The sequence below is a fragment of the Herpailurus yagouaroundi genome, unplaced genomic scaffold (assembly GCF_014898765.1).
Source record: "Herpailurus yagouaroundi ecotype Mexico unplaced genomic scaffold, PumYag 108904, whole genome shotgun sequence".
Classification (NCBI taxonomy): domain Eukaryota; kingdom Metazoa; phylum Chordata; class Mammalia; order Carnivora; family Felidae; genus Herpailurus; species Herpailurus yagouaroundi.
Genome location: NW_024421679.1, coordinates 3,352 through 12,775, shown reverse-complemented (window position 1 = coordinate 12,775; position 9,424 = coordinate 3,352). Strand labels below are relative to the sequence as shown.

Here is a 9,424-nt window from a genome sequence, read left to right as displayed (position 1 = left end):
GGGTTTTTAATACATGGCCTTTATTATGTTGAGATATATTCCCTCTAGATGTACTTTGTTGAGGGTTTTTATCATGAATTGATGTTATACTTTGTCAGATGCTTTTTCTGCATCTATTAAAACAATCAATATAGTTTTTATCCTGTCTCCGATTGATGTGATGTATCATGTTAATTGCTTTGCAGATATTGAACAGCACTTTGCATTTAGGGAATAAATCCTACTTGATTGTGATAAATGATATTTTTAATGTATTGTTGGATTCCATTTGCTAGTATTTTGTTGAGGATTTTGGATCTATGTTCACCAGAGATATTGGCCTGTAGTTCTCTTTTTTGTGTGTGTGTGGTGTCTTTATCTGGTTTTGTATCAGGATAATGCTGGCCTCATAGAATGAATTTGGAAGTTTGCCTTCCTCTTCTATTTTTTTTTTTGTTAAGTTTGAGAAGAATTGTTATTAACTCTTCTTTAAATGTTTGGTAGAATATACCTGTGAAGCCATCTGGTCCTGAGCTTTTGTTTGTTGGGAGTCTGTTCAGAGTCTGATCATCCATACACCATAAAGAAGTCAAATTAATCTTCCCAAGATTTGAAAATGATCTAATATATTCTAAGAGCTTCCATTTCTAACAGTGGGTATTAGATATTTCAATTTTCCTGTCCAGTAGAGAAAAGATATTCCGAATCCAGCACAAAATTTCCTGCCTTACCATCAATATGACCATCTTTTCAAAAAATAAGAAAACATTTTCACCTCCCCAAAAATCAGGAAGGACTGTTATCCACATCACATATATCAAAGGAATAACAATTATGTCATAATTGATCTGTCTAACTGCTGATGGGCAGGTTTCTTTTGCCAATAACTGGAGGGATGCAACCCCATAGTATCAGAAATATTAAATGTGAGAAACGTTGTATGGTGGTTTAGAGAAAATGTGGCAGTAATACATTTCAACTAAAGCTCAGCATGGCTTTGTGGGCTTGCCTGGAAATATAACCACTCTTTACATTATTATGTCTATGGAGAAATATATTCTGGTTTCTAAATAACTGATTACAGATGATTTTTTACAAAGAAATTCATTCCTTTATATTTACAGTGCCATTGTCATTTTTATGGGAATATTTAAAAGTCCACATGTTATATAAAGCCAGGAGCTGGGTCTCATTTTCTAGCACATTCTCTCTGACCCAAGGACGAGCCACCAAAGTTAGGTTGCATTTGTTATCTTCTCTGTTGAATAATTGTACCTTTTTTCTCACTAGCTTTGTAGATCCCTCACTGCAATTTGAATCCCAACTGAAGATAATAGAGTCATCCTTTAAAAAAGTATTTTCTATTCCAAGTCTTGAGAAAGTGAGGCAAATGGGGAACAGTGAAGATGACAAAGAGGACATAGAGGTAAGTCTCCGCTTCAGTTATGAAGAGGCACTGTTATGCACCACAGCAATCCTGACAAATGCCCTTGCACCAAATGCCCTTTGCTACCTCCTTCACTCTTTTGAGATATAATAAACAGTCTATTCCAGTGCCTCTGGACTCCTTGTGAATTCCACAATCCTTGGGATTTAATGGATTGTATAGGAGTTATGAGAACAAATGAGTGAAGAGAGTTTAGGTTAATTGTTTTAGCAAGGACAGAGTTTATGGGCCAAGGCTGCAAAGAAGAAAAGAGGAGCAAAGAAAGGTGGAGAGAGGAAGAGCCCTACAGTAAGGTCAACAACACCTCTGCTCTCCATTTTCTCAGCACAGCTACACAGCGCACCTGCCTTGTAAGATGGGGGAGCGGTTCATGGCACATTGTACTGCGTGAGGTCCCATCTCTATAGCTTGCCTCATTCCTTTCTTACCTTCAGTGTATGGGGAGAACTCGGGACCCTGGGACACAAAACTATAGACGTGGAGTACAATTACATCTAATTTTATCTGGCCGACTGTTTGTGCAATATTTTTGTTTTTCAGAATTTATATCAAAATATTTTAAACATGTATGAAGACACTCTTCTCATCTTGGTGTCTAAAGACCTCTACAAACTGCAAATCTTAAAGGTAAAGGGAAAGCAAGCACTTTTGTTCTCTGGTCTGAAATTTAAAAGAGCTCACTGTATTTCACTAATCATTTCCCTTTTGTCATATTTGCATCTTCTTCAAGTATTTGGTGGCTGATCTTTTGTTTCCTCCGAAGGTGTAAAATATCCCCCAAATGAAATCACTTCCCTTTATTTGGATTACAGAGACACACTTTTAAGAATGCAATTTGGGGGATGGGGCGCCTGGGTGGCTCAGTCGGTTGAGCGTCCGACTTCGGCTCAGGTCATGATCTCACGGTCCGTGAGTTCGAGCCCCGCATCGGGCTCTGTGCTGACAGCTCAGAGCCTGGAGCCTGCTTCGGATTCTGTGTCTCCCTCTCTCTCTGCCCCTCCCTCGTTCGTGCTCTGTCTCTCTCTGTCTCAAAAATAAATAAACATTAAAAAAAAAAAAAGAATGCAATTTGGGGAGGATGGCACCACCAGACACTTAAGACAAATGTTATGTGGCAATGTAAAAGTGAATCCAATATGGGTTAACAGAGAGGAGAGGGTGACTGGCCTAAATCACCTTCAGGTTCGTGCGACATTAAATCATACTTCGATAGTGTCTATATGATTGCTTGTTCCCCCGCAGCCCTGGGACTGGAGAATCCCATGAGCATCCCATCCTCATGGACACCATGATAACTAACAGAGGAAGGTGTAACAGCTGCGCCAAACCCCACTTACATCAAGACTTCACTGTTTTTAACATCTCAGTCAGAGACAGGAGACTGCTCAGGATATCTGACGACCTTTAGCTGTGCATTTCTAGCAAGATGGCATCAGGGGAACCTGTCTGAAAATACTGGGGAACCAGAGTGACTGATTCTACCAGGAGCATTATGAGTCTGTGCAAACTATAAAATACGTTCAAGTCAAGAAGCAGAATTGGTATCTATGAAGACAAGAAGGAATGTGAGGAAAAATAAAATCTACTGAGTTCCTTTGTGCCTAATTTAAGCCAAATATTTTCTGTGTACTTTAAAAATTTCACCTCACAGCCCTTTAAAGTAGTTGTGATTATTCCATTCTTAGAACTATTTCCCCATGCATGCTCTTTCAACCAATAAACCATTGTTTATTGAGCATTTGTTCTACATCAGGCACTAAGCTGAGTACTTCACATATGGGTTATTTCATTTAATCCTTACAATAAACCTATGAGGAAGTTACCATCATCCCTCCCGCCCCCATTATGCAGATAAGGAAATGGAAGCAGAAGAGAGGAGGAATAGTATGTACAATGCTCATGAAAGGGGGAGCTACTCGAACTTGGTAATCTGGTACTTAGCCATGTTGCTCTTATACCTTCCATGTCTAGAAACTGTCTTGATCCTCAAAAAGCTGAAAGCCCACACGTAGAAAAGGCAGAGACTGACCTCCAGGGATTTAGACTCTTCTGCCCTGGGAAATGGACTTCAGACCAGTTTTACACAATAGGAGCAAGTGAAAGGAGGACATTTAGCATAAATTCCATGGACTCCAGCAGAGTGCCTTAAGAAATCTGTTGATGGTAGCTGGCATGTGAGGCATAGGCAGTCTTCTTCCCTTCCCAAGCTTGTAAATATGTCCCTGCATCTGGAGATTTAGAACAAATAGAAGTTATAGCAAGATGGAGTTGAATCAAAATTAGCAAGAACCTTCTAACTGAGCTGCCTCCAGGAATATTTTCTGCACCCATGAGCCAGAAAATAACTGAGTGTTGAATCTGCAGAGGAAATTCTGGAGTAAAATGACATTTCAGGATCAGATGACATTTCAATTCTCTTTTAAAATAGAAAGTCAGATCCTGTGATTAAAGAGAGAGGATAGTACTTTGAAAGAAAAAGAGGAGAAGCAGCGGATAATCCCATCACAGCCTCATGTTAAGCTCTTTATGATGACTGACAAAGTGACCGTTAGGTTGCACATTAGTAAAGACTCGTTGGATAGAATTAAGTAACATACAACCCATGCTGGAGGGGAGGTGGGTGGGGGGATGGGCTCAATGGGTGAGGGGCAGTCAGGAAGACACTTACTGGGATGAGCACGGGGTGGTACATGTAAGTGGTGAATTACTAAATTCTACTCCTGAAACCAATGCTACACTATATGTTAACTAACTGGAATTTAAATTAAAAATATCATAGTAAATAGAAAACAAACAAATAACATTAGTAACATGCTACCCAGGTGTAGTTGCTACAATAGATGAAGTGTGCTAGATAGCTTGCAGCATACAACTAGCCGGTTGTCCGTCTTTTTGAGAGCAATGTAGGTTAGATGTGACATAATCAGGAGCCCCCCGGGGACCCTTGACATGGTGGAGACGGAGACTAAAAGGAGGGGACTTGTAGAAACGGAAACACCACGCTCTAGGGTGATTCTTGTGTTTCCCACAGGACATGGCCATGTGGATGAATGAAGACAGTTCATACCTGCAGGAGAGAGCCATAGTGGTCATCAGCAGGGTGCTGAGCTTTGCCTCCAGGAAAGTCAGGGGATACGTAAGTGACAGTGCAATACGCCACCCGCTCCTGAAGGCTGAGTCTCTGTAGTGCTGCCTTCCAAGTCTTGAGGCTGGAGAGTTCTAAATGCCTGCTTGGTATGAGCATGCGGGCAGGTTGGGATACTGAGAAGAGTCAATATCCTACGTGATTTTACATGGCTCTGCAACTCGATTTTTTCACTGAACAATATGTCCCTCAGATATATTCATGGCAATGTATGTAAGTGTATCTCATTCTTTCAGCCAAAGCATATATCCCCGTAGTTTTGATGTATTGTAATTTAACTATAGATGGAAATTCGGGTATATTTGGTTTTTTTTTCCTACTTCAAACAATATACAAATGGTTATCTTTTCTCAAGTGCTTGTTCACTTAGAAATGCCTAGAAAGATAATAGATCAAAGAGTATAGATAGGTTACAGTTTTAGCATTACAAAATTATCCTCCGGTTTGTATTCCTGTGGATATTAGAGTAATCATTTGCCCACACCTTCACCAACACTGGGATGTGATTGGACTTTCTAACGGTTGCCTTTCAGCTGGAAAGCAAACAGGCATCTCATAAGTGCCAGTATTTACTGGGGTTTTCTGTATTTTTAATAACATCATTCCTTGCCTTCTAAAAATCCTTGCCGTCTATGAACATTTCTCTCCCTTTTGGATAGCGTGTATCCAGTCTCTGTTTTGAAACTCATTCTTAACTGTGATTTTTAAACATAAGTCTTCTAATTGCTCACCTGATTGTTTGAATCATTCAGGAGTTCAGAATAAAGGGGGCCAGAAACATACATTCGTGATGACACCTTCACGTACCCATTTTCTACCTCTTATACAGAGAGCTTTTGACATATTGAGACAAAAAGCCTAGATACACTTTACAATATACCTGAATTTTTACTGTTTTGTTTAAAATCAGCTTTGGAAGGTAACATAATTTACTTACAGGAGGAAATGCAGTCCAGGATGTTCTTTGCATCAGCTAATTCTCTATTTCAAAAGAGAGATGGAGTGATTTGCTTCAATCTTCTGGTTGCCTGGCCAGGGAAGGCAGCCTTCTATTTCTAAAATGGCTTGGTTGTCCGTTCATATGTCTGAAAGGCTAGTCATTCAAAATTTTGCAGCAAGGCTTGAGATTAAGTGCAGTTCGCAACTCCAGCCTGTTTTCTGAACAGTTTCTAAATGTTTCATGCGCTCAGCAAGTCTTTGATGGCGACTGTCTGACCAAGATCTATTCATGAGCGGCTGTCTGCTTTTGCATTTGTATTCAGTATACATATACTTGTTCATTTATATTCTAGTGAGTTCCACTCAGGTAGCAGGTATGACATTTTGGAGTTTTGTCATCTTCTATCACCTCTTCTCAATTTTGATTATGTTCATGAAGTTCATTCTCCCCTACACACATCTCATCCCTCAACTGTTAAAAAAATAAATCTGTAAATTCACATGTGTGCAGAAGCCTGTCATAAATTGGGTGTCCCTACTTACAACTGAGATTTGAGAAGTCAAATAGGGTAACGGATTACTTTGTTCTGCAGTGTTCACTAAGGACCAGCAGGTGGAAGCACACCAGCATTTTCCAGAACATAGAAGCTAAGCTAGCATCAACCAGTTCGTCATAGTCAAGCAGGCATAAAACTTTATTAAGTTAACTTTCTCTTTAGGATAATGTCCTCTAAACATGGTTAAGTCAGTGAAATTAATGGGGGAGAGAGGACAAATATATTAAATAAAACAGATGAATGCATTATTAAATTAAAAACTAGGCTTCCCCCAGGCCTTGTCTCTGTATCTGTGTGTCTGACACATTGTAGATAATCAGTGAAGATCTGCTTTGCCCTTCTCTAATTATATGTAACTACCTATTCTGTGCTCACATGCTGTCTGTTCACTGGAAAGACTTTTTTTTTCTTTCATAAATTACTGTATCCTGGGGTGCCTGGATGGCTCAGTTGGTTAAGAGTCTGACTTCGGCTCAGGTCATGATCTCATGCTTCATGAGTTTGAGTCCCGCTTCGGGCTCTGCACTTGATAGTGCTGAGCCTGGAGCCTGCTTCACATTCTGTGTCTCTCTCCCTGCCCCTCCCCGACTTGTGGGCGCTTGCTCTCTCTCTCTCTCTCAAAAGTAAATAAATAAACATAAAAAAATAAATTACCCTATTCTATACCTTCCAGAATCTCAGTGGCCCTTGTATTATTAAATAATCCAAACTACCATTTATATTCTATAAAAAATACTCTTTCCTGTAGTAATTCCCCTTCTATGACCTATGTGCCTATCAGGGTGAAGAACTTCCACACTCAAAGAATATTTGTCCTTTCAATTAAACTATTCAATTTTCAAACAGGCAAAGAAACGTGAGTTAATTGTGTCATCTTATATCATTAACAGAAAGACTTTTCCTGGGTTTGTTGTTTTGGCACAGTCTTTCAGCATTTGAGAGATGGGTGGGGCAGCGCACCAGTGGTCCTGCCAATCTTTCTCTTGCTTCAACAGTGTTTGGATGGAACAGACTCAGGGGCGCCCCTTTTATCAGCCTCCAACCACTCTCCAAACTTTTTTCCAGTTGCAACCTTTGGAGCCATCTTCTTGGCCACCCTCTGCTTCCAGGACCAGCCGATACCCTATTTTGAGCTTAACTCCTTATTACCGATCAACCAGGAGCACCCAGATTCATCAGAATTATTCCACAGAGGTGGAGGCCGCTGTCAACTGCCTGGTCAACAGACATCTGTGGGCCTCTTACACCTACCTCTCTCTGGGCTTCTATTTTGGCCATGAGGATGTGGCTCTAAAGGCATAAGCCACTTCTTTCAAGAATTGGCTGAGGAGAAGTGGGAGGGCACTGAGCGTCTCTTGAAGATGCAAAACCAGTGTGGCAGCCACACCCTCTTCTAGAACATGCAGAAGCCATACCAAGATGAGTGGGGGTAAAACCCTGGATTCCATGGAAGCCACCCTGGTTCTGTAGAAGAGCCTGAACCAGCCCCTTTTGGGTCTGCATGCCCTGCGTTCTGTCCATGCAGACCCCCATTTCTGTGACTTGCTAGAGAATCATTTCCTCGATGAAGCGGTAAAAGTCATCAAGAAGATGGGCGACCACCTGACAAACCTCCATAGGCTGGCTGACCCCCAGGCTGGGCTGAACGAGTATCTCTTAAAAAGCCTCACCCCGAAGCATAACTAAGAGCTTCTGGAGCCCAGCAGCCTTTTTGAGGGGCCCCTCTGGCATCCCCCTGGTGCGAGGGCTTGTGCCTGAGCCTCTTCCTGCAGCCACTAGGCAGCTTTTTAACCACCCTGCAGCCCTCTCCCAAGCTATGGGCCAAATGTAAACGATAAAGCTTTTAGCAGCAATAATAATAATAATAATAATAATAATTAGATGAGTGGGAATCCCCCCACCAAAAGAAGACGGGTGGGATTTAGGGAGGAAGATGGGGGTGAAGTAGGAGGACCCTAGGCTTGCCTTGTCCAACACATACAAGTAGGTGACTATCAAATCATCTTAAGTACCCTAGAAATCAACCTGAAGACTGGCAGAATAAACTCCACAACTAAAAGTAGAGAAGAGTCCAGAAGAGCCCAAATCAAAGATGGTAGGAAGTGTGGACACACCATTTGGGAAAGAAACAAATCATGAATTCTGTGGTAGGGAGGGAGATGTGGTGGAAGAGAAGGGTAAGAGACAGACTAGCACAGTGGGTAGCACGCGGGGAAGACGAATCCCCATGGCAATTGGCTCGGAAAGTGGGAGGAGCCAAATTTCATGAGTTCTTGCAATCACTGGGGCTTAAAGTCTGGAGCTTTAAAGGTCAGCAGACTTGGCTCTAGAAGAGCTTAGAGGACATTGTGCTGCTCTTAGAGGGAAAGCAAACAGGCAGCCTATGGACATACAGCATGGAAACAGTGATATGAAAAGCACTTGGGGCACACAGTGAGGAGGTTATTTGCTCTTCTCTGAGTGTGCCCCGGAAAGGCAACATTCATGCAGAAACCCCCCTCCATGAACAAAGGAACTGGCAGATGTCGTTTCCTTCTCCTTCCCCTCAGCATTAACACAGACCCATGTGCAGCAACCAGGACAGCGCAATCACTACCTAATTTGCTTACATGAAGCCCTGACCCCACCCCCACCCCCCCCGCCGCCATGCTCCAGCAGAATCACCCTTCCCAATCATGCTTGCTTGGTCCCAGCCCAGCAGGTGCCCTTTCTGAGAAAACTGGCTGGCCCAAACCCCTGCCCATGTTGAGTCTCCTGTCCCAAGAGTTTTGCAGGGCTTCAGTTCTGGTAGAGGTGGCAATGGGTATCATCTCACAAACGGACCAGAGCACACCTAGTTAAAACTTGTCACATTCAAGCCAAGGACCAAACACTTCCCACAATAGGCAGAGAGACAGACAATTGAGCTGCAGGATAAAGTGGCCAGGACACAACAGCAGAGCACACACAGCACACATTGAAGATACTCCCTGAAGTGACAAGCCCTGGGGAATAAGGGAGCTTACAATATAGGGCACTAAGGACCTCTTCTTCATAAGGCCATTACCTTCAAGAACAGGAGACATAGCTGACTGTTCTGACACAGAGAAGCAGGCACAGAGACTTAGACAAAATGAGAAGGCAGAGGAATTTGTCCCAAGTGAAAGAACAGGACAAGGTTATAGGCAGATCTAAGTAAAAAATATATAAATAACATGCTTGATAGAAAATTTAAAGTAGTGATCATAAAGATACTTGCTGACTTGAAGAGAGAGTGGAAGGCATCAGTGAGACCATTAACACATGATAAAGAATTACATAGCATAGATAGAGGGCTGAATAAATAAAATCAGAGACATGCTTGAGGGAATGAATAGC

General features: G+C 42.0%; 1 protein-coding gene and 1 pseudogene across 1 annotated transcript; both read left to right on the top strand.

Annotated features, from left to right (window-relative positions):
* The first annotated feature begins 938 nt into the window (after window positions 1-938).
* LOC121026466 (maestro heat-like repeat-containing protein family member 9) lies at window positions 939-5,190 on the top strand. Its single transcript, XM_040469313.1, has 3 exons — window positions 939-1,405; window positions 1,967-2,053; window positions 4,458-5,190. Exons 1-3 carry the CDS (start codon window positions 1,064-1,066, stop codon window positions 4,611-4,613), a joined length of 585 nt encoding a protein of 194 aa, XP_040325247.1. The 5' UTR covers window positions 939-1,063; the 3' UTR covers window positions 4,614-5,190.
* Window positions 5,191-6,679: 1,489 nt separating this feature from the next.
* Window positions 6,680-7,753, top strand: LOC121026467 (ferritin light chain-like; annotated as a pseudogene).
* Window positions 7,754-9,424: the final 1,671 nt, after the last annotated feature.